Consider the following 20,331-nt stretch of genomic DNA (forward strand, 5'->3'; position numbering starts at 1 on the left):
CTATTGCTTTCATTTATTGTGTAGGCTGTAAGTTAATACCATGGGGTAACTATCTATCATATCTGCCAAGGAAGGAGCCATCTTCTCACCTCACTTGAACTAAATTACACCAAAAACGTTAAACAAATGAGTATTTACTTTTGTAAACTTAAGTGTTTATTTGTATTTACATGAATATATAATAATCTATAATTACACAAGAGAGGAAATAATATACAATGCATAACAAAATCTTTCTGTACAAACCAATAAATAATGCCAGGTCAACAAAGACATAAACAAAGACAATTCCATATAGTATGACATCTCAATATTTTGTTAATTCATTAGGAATAGAAAAACATGAGAGACAAGACACTGCAAACACATACAAAGGTTTTAACTCAGTTATAATGGCAAAGGCGACAGATACTGCAAAATAAATCTGCAGAGGACCAGTCATTCCAAAGCAAGCTCCAGTAATTATGAATAACACCACAAAACAATCAGTCAAGTGGTAGTAAACACAGCCACTTATGTAAAGCATAAATTATACTGAACCCATTCTTTGAAAAGAAACAAAGGATTGTTACTATTTAGGGAAGTGGTCCAGTTTCTCCAAGGGTAACCAGTAGTAACCGCACTGTCACCTAGGCTTGAACAGTGTATCTGAGGTTCTTAGAATGGTGTTGTAGTGTTCAGAACATAACACTCAGAAATGGTAAACTCCCCTAGAAAATTCAAGTGATAGAGAAATGAAACAAACATTGTCTTTTGAGAGTGACAGACCCCCTCATCTCTTTGGCACATATAGTGATAAACCAGTTGCCACCTCTTCTCCATCCCCTGAACACATTTCTACCACCACATGGACCTCTATCTATTCTCTGTCAGGGTTGACTTTTACTATTTAATTGTGTCATAATTGAGAGCGAGACAGAGAGAGAAGGGTCGTATTCCTCTGCTCAGACGCTGCTGATGCATGACAGATCTTACAACGCCTAGATGGGCATTTTATGTGTCAGCTAACCAAATCATATGTTATAGCAATCTGGTTCCCGACTGCACAGCCGATGATGTGGCATGCAACCATTGATTGATGCATGCAACGTCTGAGCAGAGGAACACGACCAATGTGTGTGTGTTCACAGTGTTCAGCATAGAAGGGAGCCAATCAGAGTGATCGGCAAAGACCCAATCACAGTGTAAGTAACAAATTACAGTGACAAAGCACAGCAGAGACAACCAATCATTATGCTATGTATGTCCCAAAAGAACAGCCTCTTCTCCGCCCCTTCCAGGCCATGCATACAAGAGGTCTGGATAGTACCCATCACAGGGGAGTTTACACCATATTGCTTTCCCCTACCTCTATGGTTCTATCATGGTCATCAAGGAAAGGACAGTTTAAAAAGCCATTTAAAGGGGTTGGGACCAGCATGCAGCACTGAGCAATAAAGGCATGTAATGTCAGTGAAATGACAAACAACTTTTTGTCCGTATTTTCCATGACATTAAACAACCACTGGCATGCTTGTAAGAATCTCAGAGTTTGTGTCATTACTCTCACTCTGTCTTTAAGATTGCAAGTAAGAATAAGCTTGTGTGGGGTAGTGCACTGCTTTTTGTTGTTAGGCGAGGACTGTTACCTCCTCTTGCATGCATGGAGCAGGCATTGGGCAGCCATAAGGAGAATCATTGGCAGTTACAGATTATACATGATACCACTATCCCACTGTTAGCACAAAGATGTCAACCATTGTTTTCCATACAGAGATAGTCCAGTAGGGACGGGTGGTATGAAATGCTGTCATCGGAGCCCCTGAATCACTTAATGATACTCAATACAATGCCGTCATCGGAGTCCCAACGTCATGCCTGTCCTCACCCCCAAAAAGTTTGTAAAAAAATAAGGTAAATTATTGACCTTTTATAAAATGTACATTTAGCAGCAGTATAGCAAAGTAAAGAGTACCAAACAAATAGCATAACTGTAATGGTAACATCATCAAACATAAAGGTCCATTGCAAAGTAATGCTGATATTATACTGTGTGGGTATTTTGTAAATATCTATCACTCCTCACTGTTTATCTATTTTTTGTTTTACACCAACCCTCCGTAATCTTTGAAATGTTTCTATTGAGCATATTGAGCCCCACTGTGATGTCCTTCTTCCTTATCCTGGTTATAATTCAATAAAACAAGATGTACAGAGTGTACACTCCTCACACCTTGTTTTCTCTGAAATGATCACACACCTTGACCCATATTCAATATGGCAGTATCTGCATTCAACTCTTCAAACTTACAATGGACCACCTTTCCATCTATTCACAGTGGAAAAGTGCCACACCCCACCAGGATAGCTCATCGGGTCTCTTTGTCCAGGTCTCTCTTGAAAATGTATTTTATCTCACGAGACTAACTTGGCTTAATAAATCTGGCCACCATTGTTCTCTGTGCCTTCCTCTATGCTCCTCAGTACAACATTTACCAACACCACTCTAATCACCACACAGTCAGAGAGAGTTTATAACGTGGCCATATGTACGCAATACACTCTCTATGATATTCCCTTTGTAAACACCACTGACACAAACTTAGGCACGAAGGGTTAGGGACAGCACATTGTTAAGCTCCCCTTCATCAAGGCCTGAGCCAAGAAGACATCAGTCTGATACCGGTAATTGCTTTTCCTGCTTTGCTGCCTGCTTGTGATGCATGCAGACATGATTTGTTGTTGTTTTCCACTGGGCTCCGTCTCTAGCGTAGTTCTTAGATCCTTTAGCTTAGGTGAATTTAGAGGGCCTTAATCCATCAGACTGACAGAGAGCTGGAACACTCGTCCTCAGAAGATCCCTTTGGCGATTTTTAGGCCCTTCTGCTTCATGCGGGGCAGCGTGGAGCTGGCTACACTCTTGGCACGGCCTTTCTTGGACAAGCCACGTTTCTTCAGCACAAAGTCATAGTTGGCGGTAGAGTTCATGGCATAGAAAACGTTGGCATTGTTTGGGATCCGCAGCTCTATGGTGAGAGGATAGGTATATATTGTTAGTAAAAACATTTGTTTTTCATTTAAGTAATGAATAAATTAGGACACTATACAAGATGAATGGATTAGAGTCAGTCAGTTGTAAGAACAACACATTAATATACTATTAATGACAATCTATTTGAATGAAAATGAAATGTATATTTTTTGGGAAAATGATCATATGATATTACCTTTTTCTTCAGAGATTTTTTGCATCAACTCATAGTCCTCCGTTTTCTCTCGCTCCAGGTTGTGTTTCACCATGGCTTTACTGATGACTGCTGGTGTCTTGTCCTGACTGGTCACCTGCACCAGGAGATGAAAAATACATTTTTTTGTTGACATTTAAAACTGATTTACCTGATTTGCCTCTTCTCTGGCTCAGACATTGTTCATTGAATCAACCGCACACTGCTAACAATTTACATTTTGAATCTATTAATCTATATTAGCTCTCTCCTCCTCCTCTTCTTCTCCCTCTGTCTTACCAGGATGCTCTTGTACATGTTGCCGTTGTCCACGTCTAGGCTGACTCTGATGATGCAGCAGTCATCCACCTGCTGGTTGTAGAGGGGCAGGGAGAGAGTAGAGTAGCAGGACACGGCTGAGACGGAGCGCTTGTGGGAGCGTGAGGCACCTGGGAGAGGAGTGGTGGAGGACACAGAGGAGGACGAGGCGCTGCTGGAGCCAGAACCAGAACCCATGCCTGAGGTGTCTAGAGAAGACAGGGAGGTGGACTCCCAAAACTAGAGTGAGAGAGAGAGAGACAGAGAATGATTACAACCATTTACAGTCCACAGAACAAACTTCTGTTGCTGCTATAAACAAATAGGATGTGGAATATGACAGTATATGAGACTCATAAGTATGAATATGAGAATGAGAAAGGGTTTGTAATATGATGAGAGTGCAGCATTAGTGTAAGAATCCCAGTGATATTCTGGGACTGGGAGAGGGAAAGTAGTGAGAGAGACAGTTAGAACAGAAGAAAAACCCCAGTGATGAGAGAGATGGAAAGAGAAGGCTGGTGAGTGAAAGTACCGTGGAGTTGGGATCAGGAGTCTGGCTTTCTTTCCCCAAAGCAGAGACGGAATGTTTTACTGAGGATGTAGAGGTCTATAGAGGGAATCAGAGCCACAGTCAGCCACAAGTCAGACAGGCAGGTAAAGTAAAGTAATACATGGGTCAGTCTCAATTCACATGGCCCTTATCCTCAACATGGCCCTTACAGAAGATGAATTCGAAGATATTGAAATGTCAGGACTGAAATTGCTGCAAGTGATGCAGAAATGTCAGTATCTTAGGAAGAAAGAAAATCAAGGTGGATGTGTGTGGCATGAATCATGATGAGATGCTTCTCTGGTGGGAGTGTTCTCCTCCCCCATGTGACCCTGGCCCTTCCTCCTTCTCACCTTTCTCTCGTGGGCATCCGGCGAGTCAGACAGGAAGCTGGCGTTGACATCCTCCAGGTCAGAGCCACTGGAGCCAGCTGAGGTGACGCTGAGGGTGTCCCCACTATCACCTCCCCCTCTCTGGCACGGTCTGATGTGGGACTGGTCAAACAACTTGGAATGGGAGCTTCCTGCACTGCTGCAGCTGGCCTCAGTTAACTGGCGACTGGAGAAAAAGGGAAAGACATGGAGACGTATGCGAACAGGGCCCCATAAAAACATAATGAACTGTACACAGTGGAAGACACACTGGGAAGGATGTATGCTCAAAATAAAAATGTAATTATTATTAATTTGCAACTATAATAAACATAGGCATAGTGTGAAAAGTTATCTATACAATATGGGACTTACTCGCTCCAGCGTTTCATGATGCCGCCGTTTTTCTTGGCTCTGATAGTATTGCTGGATGACTCTGACAGCGGTTCAATCTCACAGGACAGAGTGTAGCTATGGGAAAAAGGCATGGAAATAACAACACTGTATGCCCATACATTTCATTATTTTAATTTACATTTCATAAAAATTTTTAGGCCTCTCCTCACCTCTCTGCCTCACTGAGTCTCTCCCCTCCTGAGAACCACTCCCTGAAGAAGCTGTCCTGGGTGAAACTGTAGTTGTTGGATGCCAGCTGCAGCAGCTTAATCTGAGCTATCACCTCAAACTCCTGTAGAGAGAAGGGGGGGGGGGGGGTGAGTCTCCAGCCAATCATAGCCACAATACCGGCGATGTCTCCCTGTTTATCAACGCCTATTTATCAGTAGCACGTAAGAATTTAATTTACCTTTCGTCGCTTCTCAAAGTTGATGAGTCCACTCTGGAATAGAGAACAAATAATAATTAGATGTGAACAGAGACTAAACAAGTAGACTGAATAGGCTACATGATCCAGAGATAGATAGAGATAGACTCTCACCTCTGTGTAGTCTTTCATAGCTGTGTCCATCATGACCAGGTCAGTGAGGAAGGTGCCCAGGTAAGGAATGGTCCCCTGCATCACCCCCTATGACAGAGACATAGTCAGAGAGAAGTTTGATAAGAGCGCAGTGACCACAGGCTCCATGAGCAATAACAACGCTCTCCTTTCACCACTAGATGGCGCTATAAACCCAATAACAGCACTCAAGTATACCTGTCATAAAGTGGTTGAAGTTGGTATTTCATGAAAAATGATTTAGCTCAAAAAAGATCTAGACTCACCAAGTCTCTCTGCTGTTGGTGTCTCCTCTGTGCTCGTTTTGGGTTGATTTCCAGGGTGGCAAATTTGGAGGTGCCCTCCTGCAGAGAGAGAGGATAATCTGGTTTCACAAAACAATCCCTAGAACAGTGCAAAAACTAGTTTGAAATGGCCATGATTACACTTTCAGAAGAGTAGACATACAGGGCTAAACTAATTCACTAATGTATGAATGAGAGGGTGCAGGAAGGGTTACAGCTGAGTTAGCTCTAAAGTTTCTGTGAATGATACAAAACAGGGGGATTTTTTACCCAACCTAACCAGAGTTTGCAATCCTACACCGGCCTGGTTGGGCTTGCCCAGATAGATTAAGCACTAGTGGAATGTAGGAAAGGAGGTAAGTGGGACACCGCCTTGGAATTTCCCTTAGACTCATGCATCATCAGGGTGGGGCTCTTTTCTGTACCTGCCAACTGCCTACAACGTCAGCTGGGATTCCCTCTGAGCAAGCACAGGTTTCCTCAACTCATAGCCAAAAACCCCAAGCTTCAATATTAGGGCCAATTCAAATACCTGTCTAAAAGCCTAGGAATGTGGATAGCCATTCCTGTTGGAGAAACCCTCGGCTTTTTGCAGTCATATTTCACTATGTAACCAGTGAAAGAATATGCTGCAAGTTAAAGAGTAACTTGTGCAAAATTGGCATAACAACGGTGAGGGCACTTCCTATTTCTTTGTGCAGGAATGTATTCAGGTGAGCAGACTAAATATGTTTCTCTTGGAGGATTCAGATATAACCAAACATGTTGTCTGCTATCTAATCCTATGTGGTCTTAATTAAAGGGAATCTGATCTGCCTCTAGTCCTGACAGAAGCATTGAGCCTCATGTTGAACGAGTAAAATATTCATGACTACTGCCACAGCCTACATTGCTGGTGACACACTTCTACAGGCATGCGGTTACGCATATCAAGTCCTCTCAAACCACACTGATACTTGCACTTGTGGATCTCATACATTTTAGAGAGAACACTACAACGTAAAATTCTATACTGTGTTGTACAACTCATGATGAATGATGAATGAGCTAGCATCTGAGAGGAGACAAGGTGTTAGCTAGCTTGTCTATTTATGTTCTGGTTGCTATGGAGACCCAGCTGTATAGATCGAGAGGAGAATCTATAGAGCAGTAACGGGTCAGCCAGCCATATTTCCTGTCAACTACTAGTTTTCAAAACCACTTTTCACATACCCACTTCCTGTTTTCAAACGCAGTTCATATCTTAAAGATCTATTAGCTGCTGAGTAACATTCAGGTAAATTATGTGCACAATGGTCTCCATATCCAGTTCAACACATTCAATATAAGAGGCAGGTGGAAAAAGACAAAACTAACGCAGGGACATTGTCACATACACATAGAGTAACGTGTGGGACGACATGTAGGTCATTTGTACCAACTATTGCCTCCACATCCACTTACACATATGGGGCAGGAGGAAAAGGTCTACACAAATACAGACACATTGTACCACATACACAACAGCCCACAGTAGTTTGTACAAACCCATTACACAGATTCCAGGCACCTGTAAGTTACATTCAGGAGTATGGTTTTTCCCTCTGATCATTGACCCACCTTGACCAGCAGCTCTCGGCTTAGAGAGTAGTTGTTGTCATCTGAGAAGATCTCTGACAGCTCACGGAAGGTGCGGAAATTCTCTCTGTTGGCAGAATGAGGTCAAAAGGTGAACCTGACATCTCAGGGGCAAAGACAAACATAAACTACCACTGCAAAAGACTTCCAAATAACAACAAAATGTTAACTTCTCCCATCAACCCAACCAAAGACCCACGGCACTAATTATGTTTTTTTTGAACATGTAACCTGGCCATGAAAACTCCCTGGTCCAATTTATAATCCAATAGTAAACCCTCCAAACCGAAGCCTCAGTCACTGATCCCCTGTCTCACCTGGACACCTCATCCCATGTCCTCTTGAGTCGGTGGAGAGAGTTACACTGCAGGGCAGAGAGAATAGCTCGCAGGGACGAGAAGTTCTTGAGGATACGACATTCCTGAACACAGCAGAAAGAACCCATAGAGTGAGAAAAACAGCATGACCAATCATCCACAACTGAAACTAACTGCTGAGTGATTGACCCAGAGACTGGGTCTGATGCCTTACCCTGGCCACCTCTATCCAGCGCTCCACCAGTCTGGCTCGCTGGGTGGGTTTCAGACAGGGGTTGCTCAGGCAGGTGGTGATGACACAGTTGGTGACACAGTTGAACTGGGCCACTGTGGCCCGAATGGTGGGGGCCAGGTGTTCCTTCCCCTTCTTATCCCGCTGGGACCAGATGCCCCCCAGGCAGTGGTAAGGGACCACCTTCTTGAACAGATCCTACAGGGTGAGGTCAGAGGAGGGTGTAAGGGTGAGTAAGGGTGAGCACAAAGCACAACGCAAGAGCAGCTAAAATTGAAGTTACTTGAAATCGAGACGTTTGTTGAAATTGGGGGGGGGGGGGGGGGGTGTCTCACCGCATCCATGAGTGTGAACTGCTCGGCAACCATGATGGGGTCAAAGGACAAGAAGTTCAGGGCAGGAAGCTCGTCTTCAAAGCCACTCTCTTCCTGCATGGCGAAGGGACAGCCAATGTGCTCTATTGTAAAGAAAACACAGATGAGCTAATAATCAGACTGCCTAAAGGACGGTCTATAGTTCAGGACAGGCCCTTAACACTTCAAGCAAAAACAGCATCACCATCATGTCTGATATCACTGAGACATAGACAAGCCCCAGTTGAACCCTATCCTGGCTCTCACCGTCGAGGTCGGGCTCACACTGCTGCTTTCGGTGCAAGAGGGCCAGCAGGTTGCGTGCGCGGCGCTCCAGGTCAGAGCCAGGGAAGTGGTGGTGCAGGTAGGACATCAGGTGGTGTAGACAGCTATACTGCGGAGGGCTCCAGAAGTCCTCTGAGTACTGGTCCAGCCACGCCCCCAGGATGGACGACACAGTGCTGCAGGACACAACCCAGTAGGGAAGAGGCAGGGAATGAGGAGACGTGCAGATGACAGAGGGAAGTGTATGGTACAGTACACGTGTGTACACTGTGCACAAAAAATGTGCACACAAAAAACGAACATATCAAAATGTTTGATAATGCTGGTTTTCCCAGACGCTTACTTTCTGAGCTCTGTGCTGTCATCCTGAGTGTGTCTGTGTACATCTATCCCAGGTTGGTTCTGTAGATTGGCATACCTAAGACATGAAGGACACATCTGTCAGCATTACACTGTGCATAGTGTGTTTTTGTATTTATGTGCTTACGTGTGTACACATGTATGTGCGGTTCTAGCTTCATGGTCGTCTCTGTACCTGTTGAGTAGGAGGTCCAGCACCTGCTTGGTGGTGGCGAAGGAGCGGTAGGTGCAGAGGAAGATGGTGACGTAGGTGGAGTCCTTGCCCCTGAACGCAGACACCATGTATTCCACCAGCCTCTCCAACGTACCAGCCTTTATGGTGCGTACTTTACACGTCTCATACAGGCTGAGAGCAGAGTCTGTCTCCACGCCCAGCCATCGCTGTCCCTTACTGGCCGACTGGTGCAACTGTACCTTCCTCAGGGTGATGGTGAAGACTGCCCCCTCTTCCACCTCCTCTCCGATCTCCTGTGTCGAGTTCTACAGGAAAAATAAGACAAAGAGATGTAATGGTCTGTCTGAAAAACATATACAAAAATCGGGCCCTCCCTCCCTACATGTGTGGCTATGAATAACAATACTGTTACATCAAACACTGGTTGCTAGATACACAGGCAAACAACACAGGCGAAAGCTCATGCTTTACAAACAAGGAATTAACACAAGCTGCTTCCTCAATGAAAGAGGGGTCTGTACCAAACAGTTTGTGGTTGTTGGTTGTTGTCATCATTCCTTTTTTCTCCAGCTCTCCAACACAGAATGATATGGACAGTAATGGTATATTCGAGGACTTTACAGTGAGCATCCCAGGCACTTGACCCAGATAGCCAAACAACATGGGTTTGACGACTGCGGCTTCCTCAGTGGGGTAGTGGTATGTACACTAATCAAGCATGACACAGGCATCAGTCATACACCTACTTATGCATCTGTAGCACATTATTCATCAGAACCTTTCGGTAGCTAGATATACAGCAGCACCTCCAAAATACTTTCGCTGTTAGTCATAGCCTTCTCTCACCTTCAATCACACAGCCACTCTGTTTTGCTTGGTTTCCATGGAGCTGAGCAGAGATTCAAATCCAGTTTGAGTGCTATATTACTAACACTCTATTTTAAAACAGAGGAGTTGACTGTACGTGGTTATTAATCATTTGTAACTTGTTTGTATGGCTGTGTTTGAAAGCAGGCGCTGAGCACACAGGCCTTGGACTTCACAGTGAGAGTAGCCCTTATCAGCTGAGCACACAGATACTGCTGGCCTATCAATCTAAACCCAATGGAACACAGCCCTGTTCTTGACATAAGGCCAATCTTTCTCTCTCTATGTTAATGGAACAAGGCCTAAGACAACTCAAATCAGACCTATTCAGATTCACCAGGTCTTCAATTTTTTAAAATCTAATTATATATAAGATTATATATAGATTAAAGGGTTGTAGATAACATTTGGACTGTGTGTGAACGTATACTGTGGTGACCTGTGGCAGCCTGTGGTCTGGCCATGCCACACAGGACCTATTTACAACTGTGGAAAGTCAGGGAACTCTCAGAGGATTTCAGAGACCAGGTTACCATGGAAACCAGGGGGAACTCCCAAAGACCCAAATGAACTTGGCATACATAGGGCTAGGAAACAGACATACAAGCGAGAACGGCTTCCCCCATTATTAAGCCTTGACCAGTCATATCCCTCTCTGCCTGCATCATAGCTTAGTCAACAGACAGAGAATGCATGGGGAGCCCTGGTAACACATACACAATAGTAGTATGCCTTTCATGGTCTTAATTCCACATGTCTGTAGTTCTCACGCAAAAATAGACACCGACATACACACACACACATACAATATACAACATTTGATTCAGGTAAATTAAGATATAACTTTGTCACCAACCATCTTGTTGACAGACTTTTATTATTCTGGTTAATATTTTGTGAGTTCTCGACGCCATCATATGATGATTTTATCAAGTCTTGAAATGCTACTTGAGTAGATGTTTTATTAAGTGTTGGATCTTAAGTTGATTTTATCAACAAACAAAACGTATTTTTTTTATTTAACCTTTATTTAACCAGGTAGGCCAGTTGAGAACAAGTTCTCATGTACAACTGCGACCTGGCCAAGACAAAGCAAAGCAGTGCGACAAAAAACAACAACACAGAGTTACATATTGGATAAACAAAGGTACAGTCAATAACAATAGAAAAATCTATATACAGTGTGTGCAAATGGAGTAAGGAGGTAAGGCAATAAATAGGCCATAGTAGCGAAGTAATTACAATTCAGCAAATTAACACTGGAGTGATAGATGTGCAGATGATGATGTACAAGTAGAAATACTGGCGTACAAAAGAGCAATAAATAAATAAAAACAATATGGGGATGAGGTAGGTAGATTGAATGGGCTATTTACAGATGGGCTATGTACAGCTGCAGCGATCGGTAAGCTGCTCAGATAGCTGATGCTTAAAGTTAGTGAGGGAGATATGTCTCCAACTTCAGCAATTTTTGCAATTCGTTAAAGTCCTTGGCAGCCTGGAAGGAAAGGCGTCTAAAGGAGGTGTTGGCTTTGGGGATGACCAGTGAGATATACCTGCTGGAGCGCATGCTACGGGTGGGTGTTGTTATGGTGACCAGTGAGCTGAGATAAGGCGGAGCTTTACTTAGCAAAGACTTGTAGATGACCTGGAGCCAGTGGGTCTGGCGACAAATATGTAGTGAGGGCCAGCTGACGAGAGCATACAGGTCGCAGTGGTGGGTGGTATATGGGGCTTTGGTGACAAACCGGATGGCACTGTAATAGACTGCATCCAGTTTGCTGAGTAGAGTGTTGGAGGCTATTTTGTAAATGACATCGCTGAAGTTGAGGATCGGTAGGATAGTCAGTTTTACGAGGGTATGTTTGGTAGCGTGAGTGAAGGAGGCTTTGTTGCGAAATAGGAAGCTGATTCTAGATTTAATTTTGGATTGGAGATGCTTAATATGAGTCTGGAAGGAGAGTTTACAGTCTAGCCAGACACCTAGGTATTTGTAGTTGTCCACATATTCTAAGTTAGAACCGTCCAGAGTAGTGATGCTAGTCGGGCAGGCGGGTGCCGGCAGCGATCGGTTGAAGAGCATGCATTTAGTTTTACTAGCGTTTAAGAGCAGTTGGAGGCCACGGAAGGAGTGTTGTATGGCATTGAAGCTCGTTTGGAGGTTAGTTAACACAGTGTCCAAAGAAGGGCCAGATGTATACAGAATGGAGTTGTCTGCGTAGAGGTGGATCAAGGAATCACCCGCAGCAAGAGCGACATCATTGATATATACAGAGAAAAGAGTCGGCCCGAGAATTGAACCCTGTGGTATCCCCATAGAGACTGCCAGAGGTCCGGACAACAGGCCCTCCGAGTTGACACACTGAACTCTATCTGAGAAGTAGTTGGTGAACCAGGCGAGGCAGTCATTTGAGAAACCAAGGCTGTTGAGTCTGCCGATAACTGTTGAGTCTGCCGATAATTGTTGATTGGCCTACTTGAGTAGATGTTTTATTAAGTGTTGGATCTTGAGTTGATTTTATCAAGTGTTGATAGGGCTACTTGAGTCGATTTTTTATTAAATGTTGGATCTTAAGTTGATTTTATCAATTGTTGATAGGCCTACTTGAGTAGATGTTTTATTAAGTGTTGTATCTTAAGTTAAAGTGATTTTATCAAGTGACGATAGGCCTACTTGAGTAGATGTTTTATTAAGTGTTGGATCTTCTTAGGGATCTTGTTAGGGATCAAATCCCGTTAACGGGATCGATTTGACAACAGCCAGTGAAAGTGCAGGGCGCCAAATTCAAACAACAGAAATCTCATAATTAAAATTCCTCAAACATACAAGTATTATACACCATTTTAAAGATAAACTTCTTGTTAATCCCACCACAGTGTCCGAGTTCAAAAAGGCTTTACGGTGAAAGCATACCATGTGATTATGTTAGGTCAGCGCCTAGTCACAAAAACATACAGCCATTTTCCAGCCAAAGAGAGGAGTCACAAAAAGCAGAAATAGAGAGGAATTTTATCACTAACCTTTGATGATCTTCATTTGATGGCACTCATAGGACTTCATGTTACACAATACATGTATGTTTTGTTCGATAAAGTTCATATTTATATCCAAAAATCGCAGTTTACATTGGCGCCTTATGTTCAGTAATGTTTTGCTTCCAAAACATCCGGTGATTTTGCAGAGAGCCACATTAATTTACAGAAATACTCATCATAAACGTTGATGAAAGATACAAGTGTTATGCATATAATTAAAGATATACTTCTCCTTAATGCAACCACTGTATCAGATTTCAAAAAAGCTTTACAGCAAAAGCACACCATGCAATAATCTGAGTACAGCGCTCAGCCACCAAAACAAGCCATACAGATACCCGCCATGTTGTGGAGTCAACATAAGTCAGAAATAGCATTATAAATATTCACTTACCTTTGATGATCTTCATCGAAATGCACTCCCAGGAATCCCAGTTCCACAATAAATGTTTGTTTTGTTCGATCAAGTCCATATTTATGTCCAAATACCTCCTTTTTGTTCGCTCGTTTAGTACACTAATCCAAATGCACAAGGCATGGGCACTAAGTCCAGACGAAAAGTCAAAAAAGTTCCATTACAGTTTGTAGAAACATGTCAAACAATGTATAGAATCAATCTTTAGGATGTTATCGTAAATCTTTATATTCCAATATTCCAACCGGACAATTCCTTTGTCTTTAGAAAGGAAAGGGAACGGAGCTCGTGCTCACGGCCACACGCGTGACTAAACTAAAGGCTTTTAGCTAAGCCACTACTGTTACTGGTCTTATTCGCTCCCCTTTCACAATAGAAGCCTGGAACAATGTTCTAAAGACTGTTGACATCTAGTGGAAGCCCTAGGAAGTGCAATATGATCAAATTTACACTGTATATTGGATAGGCAATCACTTGAAAAACTACAAACCTCAGATTTCTCACTTCCTGGTTGGATTTTTCTCAGGTTTTTGCCATATGAGTTCTGTTATACTCACAGACATCATTCAAACAGTTTTAGAAACGTCAGAGTGTTTTCTATCCAAATCTACTAATAATATGCATATCTTAGCATATGGGCCTGAGTAGCAGGCAGTTTACTCTGGGAACGCTTTTCATCCGAACGTGAAAATACTGCCCCCTAGCCCAAAGAGGTTTTAAGGTGATTTTATCAAGTGTTGTACTTGAGCACACACTAATAGAGTGGCATCATACATTCTAATAAATAAACTTCCTTATTATGAAAATAAAAACCAAGACATTGACAAACAGGTACTGCGCTTTCATGAGAGAGTGATGATTAAGCGAGATACTAGACAATAGTGGGAAATCCCTATAGGGAAGAAAGGAAAGGAGCCTCACACGAGGAAGAACTAAAGTCCAATAAATCATGCAGTTTATCAGAAAGCGAAATCCAACTGGAAAGTCCGTCAAAAACAAAGAAATAAAGAACTAGCCTGTAATGGACTGGCTGAGGACCTCTCCGTAACCACAACAACTGCAACATTTGAATGGGTTCCGTTTCACAAGATCTCTTTTTATGCAAGACTGCATCAGAATAAAAACTTCTATGGGGAACTTCCTCTATCAGAGCATGTCAACAATGAGTGGGCATATTAATGGTATCATCTATGTATTGTACATCCCATCCATAAAAATAATCTATCTGGAACATGTGTTAGATTCAGTCAGTTAGAAGGCTTATGAATAGCATGTACAGAAGCTGTAGCCACAATGACCACATTAACAAAGCACTGATCTTTGGACTCTTGAGCTAGTGTCAACAGAGGCATCCATCCTTCAGTCATCAGTGGACAGATGATCAGTTCTATATATGTGCCTGAATAGACAATGTCACATGGCACAATAACAGCTAATGCAAATGCACATAGCATCGCTATAACCATCTACTTTTCCTAATTGTATTTCAGTAGTGTGTTGATAGTGTTGGCTATTTGGAAACTGTTGGCCAATCCACAACTGGTTTGATGATAATCACCATCTCCTCCAGCTGTTCAGGGAAGGACACATAGAAAGTCCCCACCAGAAAGAGATGCTCCAAAATAGAGTACACACAATACACAATACACAACACAAACAATAATGAAGTCCAACAGTGGCCCTCTAGCACAGGCAGCAGCTTCCTCTCACACACAACGACTGTAGAATGCCAATGAGAGCATGAACCGCTTAGGATCACTTTATCTGGAACAGAATTGTAACTCCGAAATATAGGCAAACTTTGCAGAAAATGTTCCATAGACATCAATTTATGATTTGCACAAAACTTAGTAATGCAAGTGTAAACTGATTGAGCTTTTAGTAATTAGGAATGCAAGAGTGCATTATCTGCTTGACTTCCACATTCTCTTTTGAATGTCACACTGTAAGAGTTATTTTTTATATGTGAATTTAGATCAGGAGCTGTATCCACTAAACTTAGATTTTGAGTAGTCAGACAAACCTAGTAAGTCCGAGACTACCACTTATTTGGTATTATTAAGTCTAGAGAATTTGGAATAAAGTTATTTTCCAGGCTTCAGGCCGAAACATTCCATCCACTGTCTGTTTCTCTCATTCAACCTCCCTGAACCTCAGTGCTCCTCACCCTCTCACTCACTCTCCCTCTTTATCGCTATCCCTCGCTCTTCTTTCTGTCTCCATTTTAATGATCTACAACAACAAAAGCTCCTCTGTGTCTGTTTCTACAAATCCACCTCCAGTTTCTTGTTACAGGACTCAGTTAAGCTTCTGCCTGCAGTCTGCAGGATAAGATACAACAAACAAAGGTCTCCTTAACATCAGCAAGACATTTCTAGACCATTTCCAAACACACACAAAACAACAACAAAGTATGAAATTCATCAGTTAGAGGGAGAGTATGATTTGCTATTGACATATTTGGTTGACAAAATAACATGTCCAATATGCTCACAACCCCATATGTGGAAATTCACTTTAATTACTAATATTTCCTAATATTTTCATTAATGCATGATTAACAATAAGACTTTTTGATCTGAACAGGCTTTTGGTCCTTCATATTTTACTAAGGAGAATTTGTACCAGTTACACCAGTTTAATCTCTGGATTGCCCTAATAAATTAATTCCCTTAAAATAACCAATTAGCTATAGAGTGCAGTACTTTATCATCATAACAGTATATTTGTAACGAGTGCGCTGAGAGTCGTGAAGCAAGTTCAGGGAGTGAGTGTTTTAATAAATAAAATGAACACAAAACACAAACAACACACCGACATGAAAACAGAGTCAATAACACCTGAGGAAAGAACCAAGGGGAGTGACAGATATAGGGAAGATAATCAAGGAGGTGATGGAGTCCAGGTGAGTGTCATGAGGCGCAGGTGCGCGAGATGATAGTGACAGGTGTGCGGGATAATCAGCAGCCTGATGACCTAGAGGCCGGAGAGGGAGTATAGGTGACAATATTGGCTAGATGACTACGCATCACGGCTTTTGGAATAGGGCCTAAGGACACGCGTATAGAGTGATGACAGAGTGGATCCTCCTCACTGCCCTTGGTTGTACCACTACCAGTAATTGAATCTTTCAGAAGACAGAGTGACCATAACACTATCAATCTTATGCCAACAAGCCTGTGACACAGCACTACTGAGATAGACCAAATGATGCTATATCAACAGTCTCTTACTGCTTCAGCTCAAGGATAACTGTGGTGGGGTTACAGGGGCCCTAAAGCGATCAATGGCCATTGGCTGAAGTGTCACATTAATTGCAGTGTCCTGAGTTTGTTTATACACAACTGAACCATTGAATCCCAATACTGTACATTCACCATACATTCTCATCTGAAGGAGAAGAATGGCTGTGATTGTAGAGGCAGCTCCTAGCAGAATGAAAGAGGGGGATTAAGCATCAAGTAATTGTGTTACTAGAGAGGATTAGATTAGAGGAGAGAGAGAGACAGAGAGAGAGAGAAATGTAGGAGTGGAGCCTGAATTGCCCTCTCTAAGCATGTGACATGTATAAATGAAGGAAACATACTGTCTTTAATAATAAAACATTTGAATAAAAAATAAAAATAACTTATCGTCTGAGTTCCAGCCTTTAGTTTCACAAGCTTGGTGAAAATAAAGGCATATTTTATTCTTCAGAAGGTTATTGAACCTATTTAAAACATACATGCCAGACAGTGGTGTTATTGAAAACACACACACACATACACAGACAGGGTGTGCATAAGAATGCACTTTCCCAGAATTACCAATGTTTTGCCTGGCAAATCTTGATCTGATGTAACAACTAACCAAATAGCCAAGCCAATATCAACTCACTTACTTACTTTTCCAACATTCAAAGTCACTGTATCAATTACGCTCTTGCCCTCATCTGATTCCATGTGATCGAAAGAGGCATTATGTAAGGCCAACCAATTTGATTAGTCATCCACATTGCTTTATTTGCTGCAACCACTTTATAATATGTGCTGAAGTATATGTGCTTCTTTACTCTTTCCCCATATGCCTATAAGGCCAATACTGAGCATCAGCAGATAGTAAATTAAAACCAACATATTCCACTCTTTGGACCTTCCTAGAGAATTAAAATGTGTCCTTATGCAATGGGTAGTAGGCTACAGGACACTCCGGACACATTTCTGGAGAGCATGATACCAACCATAGAACAACTCTGCCACATCACTATGAACTTCAGTAGGCCTAAATTCTTTACATTTTAATAAGACACAAATCACTAGGCAACTATCACACCAAATGTTCAGTATAGTGACACACTAGCTATAGAACGTAAACCTAAAATACTGTCTCAGTATTGATGGAGAAATCTTTACGCACAGTTCCCCAACTTACCTCAAATAGTGGTAGATCAGGGTCCAAATGTGTAAAACTGTTAAGGACCACCGGACTTTCGTCCTCGCCAACCTCCAGCTTTACCCCATCCCAAATATTGCGCACCTTCCATGTTCCAGCATCGAACATCTCATCGAGGTATCCCGATTTGATGCTTTGCGCATCAGAGCACATCCCCATAAAGTGGACCATTAGTAACGGATACGATTACGGCAGTCAATAGATGTGACAACCTTTCATTGTCGTACATCCATAGTTACGTCTAATGATAGGCTACAATACATTTCATTTTACCAGAGGACCACACAGTAAAAAGTGGAGTACAGAGACGACGCTGGCTACTGTAGACTGCTAAAGGCGGGCGCCTCGACCTACTGTACTTAGAAATGCATGACTCATTGCGGAATGTTTCTCATAGCTCCTCCTCCTTTCTTACGGTACCCGTCCCTCTGTGAATGTTGTTGCTATTAGGTCGCTGTGGTAACCGTTTCTAGATAAGGTATATTCAAGACTGAAATACTGGTCCTGTTAAAATGTTTCCAATGCAGATATCCATACAGGCAAGAGGTATTAGACATCACCTCAGTAGAAATAGAAAAAGGATAGAAAAAACTAACGCGTAGGCTATAATCCACTAAAACCTTAGAATAAATCTAATGAATAAAAAAACGCATCCGTGTTACAATTGGATGGACCATAGTCAGTGAACCACTGTGAGGGCAATTCCCTGGGAATTTGTGAGTAGAACAGCATAACTTAATTTAGCGCTGGGGTATTATAATATATATATATACGTTTATATACAGCAAACACATACCAATAAACATTACCGAACACGAGCTCTTTAATCCCACTCCCTCAGCCACTCTCAGCCCATTCCACCTTTCACCTATCACCCTCGTTTGATTTCCATGTGCCATATATTTTTGAATTGTGACGTTGTACATTAATTTGGAACCTTTCTAATCGCATAGTATCCACAGATTGTGAGCTAAAGATGAAAACCTTTCCAACGTGTGTTATTATATTATTGATCGATTGACTATAGCTTTCCAAATCCCCCGACACTGTTTGTAAGGTTCATTTTAAGTGAATGTTTTTTAACCATTCCTGAACCTGTGACCAGAAACAAGCTACATAGGGGCATTACCACAATAAATTATTTTGTGATTCTGTCTCTTGCAAGCAAAATCTACAGAGCTGAGATTGTTGTATGCCCCATATATATAGCATTCTGTTGGTGGCAAGAATTTTGTATTATAAATTAAATGGAAAAACTCGGAAGTGTCGAAACTAGTTTTTGTATCAGTTCATATACCATGTGCCACGGAATCGAAAATCTCTTCACATTTCTTTTGCAACCTTTATGGCGCAGCTGTCAACATTTTTGTCCTCAAATGAAACTAGGAAAAAGTTTCTATTTATGCCAATCCATTTCAGGCAATTTATATCTTTAATATGTGGCAGACAAGTTCCCTACTCCTTCTTCCACTTCCCTCCTCAATTTTTGTGGTAATTCTGCAATCAGTTGGTTGTAATTTTGGATTTAGCAGACATTCCCATATACACTGAACAAAAATACAGTGTCTGTGACATAACTAATTTCTATTAATAATATCTTTAATAAATACAATACCATTTTTCTAATCTTTCCATAAAGAATGTTTTTTTTATCAATCAATATATTGGAATTTAAGCATAATATTTGTTGTAATATTTGTTATATATTTTCTGGAGAATAAAATTGAATTTGTAACCAGCTTTGTATGGCTTGTTTAAGAAATGGAGATACTTTAAAATACGTTTAATTTTCAATTAGTCGGAAATGAGAAGTTATAATCTGTATAAAGGCAAAAAGGCAATTTTTGAACAAAGGATGAGCCTTTCTTGGGTATTATTACTGCTCAGTTATTATTTATCCTGTTTCCTGGAGGTGAGGCATCAACTATAGCATTCAATACTTTTCGCATTTTTGAAAACAGCTGCTTATATCACAAGGGTTATACATTTGCAGTTCAAAGGAATGGTATCATTGGTGTTATTTATGCCTCTTTTATTCTGTGGATGAGTGCCCAGACCATTTTGCTGGTATTTCTCTTGAGTGACACTCCCCTCTACTGGTCAGAATTGGAACACACTTGGAACCAAGCAATATAACACAATATTCAACAACATAGAAAGAAAAAAAGAAAAACAGGTGTGAATGTGAATTGGTTCATTCGCATCTGCTTCAACAACAGGGGGTGTTTTCCCCAATACATTCCTGAGCCCACATTTTATACCCTTTCCCAGCATTCAGCAGCACAAAATACAGATTACCAGTGCTGCTACGCTTCAAATTCACAAATCTCTCCCTGAACAGCTGTATGGGATGAGGAAAGACAGAGAGACAGAGAGATAGAGAGATGGAAATGGAAAGTTGTCAGCCTGTAGGTGCAAGCAGTTGGTTGCAATCAATGCAATGTAATTACTCTGCTACCTTTTGCCCTGCGATGATTTAACAACAGTCCACGCTATTCCATTTGTCAGGCTTCCTTCTGGAATCAACAAATAGCAGTGTTGTTCAAACTAAAGCCCTGG

General features: G+C 41.8%; 1 protein-coding gene across 4 annotated transcripts in view; it reads right to left on the reverse strand.

Annotated features, from left to right (window-relative positions):
• Positions 1-133: 133 nt before the first annotated feature.
• Positions 134-20,331, reverse strand: part of LOC129853404 (ral guanine nucleotide dissociation stimulator-like) — a 29,129-nt gene continuing 8,931 nt past the window's right edge. For 3 of the 4 annotated variants that reach the window (XM_055919409.1, XM_055919408.1, XM_055919407.1), the window contains exons 2-18: positions 9,024-9,328; positions 8,832-8,906; positions 8,471-8,664; positions 8,186-8,307; positions 7,833-8,048; positions 7,619-7,722; positions 7,284-7,368; positions 5,667-5,744; positions 5,383-5,469; positions 5,251-5,283; positions 5,012-5,133; positions 4,821-4,916; positions 4,428-4,632; positions 4,057-4,131; positions 3,504-3,761; positions 3,207-3,321; positions 134-3,005 (exon numbers count right to left, since the gene is read on the reverse strand). In XM_055919409.1, coding sequence (XP_055775384.1) covers positions 2,830-3,005; positions 3,207-3,321; positions 3,504-3,761; positions 4,057-4,131; positions 4,428-4,632; positions 4,821-4,916; positions 5,012-5,133; positions 5,251-5,283; positions 5,383-5,469; positions 5,667-5,744; positions 7,284-7,368; positions 7,619-7,722; positions 7,833-8,048; positions 8,186-8,307; positions 8,471-8,664; positions 8,832-8,906; positions 9,024-9,328 — 2,346 coding nt within the window. In that variant the 3' untranslated portion in view covers positions 134-2,829. Of the gene's footprint in view, positions 3,006-3,206; positions 3,322-3,503; positions 3,762-4,056; positions 4,132-4,427; positions 4,633-4,820; positions 4,917-5,011; positions 5,134-5,250; positions 5,284-5,382; positions 5,470-5,666; positions 5,745-7,283; positions 7,369-7,618; positions 7,723-7,832; positions 8,049-8,185; positions 8,308-8,470; positions 8,665-8,831; positions 8,907-9,023; positions 9,329-17,751; positions 18,130-20,331 lie in introns of those variants that run through there. The other variant, XM_055919406.1, reaches the window with a different exon arrangement.

Source organism: Salvelinus fontinalis, chromosome 4 (assembly GCF_029448725.1).
Source record: "Salvelinus fontinalis isolate EN_2023a chromosome 4, ASM2944872v1, whole genome shotgun sequence".
Lineage (NCBI taxonomy): Eukaryota > Metazoa > Chordata > Actinopteri > Salmoniformes > Salmonidae > Salvelinus > Salvelinus fontinalis.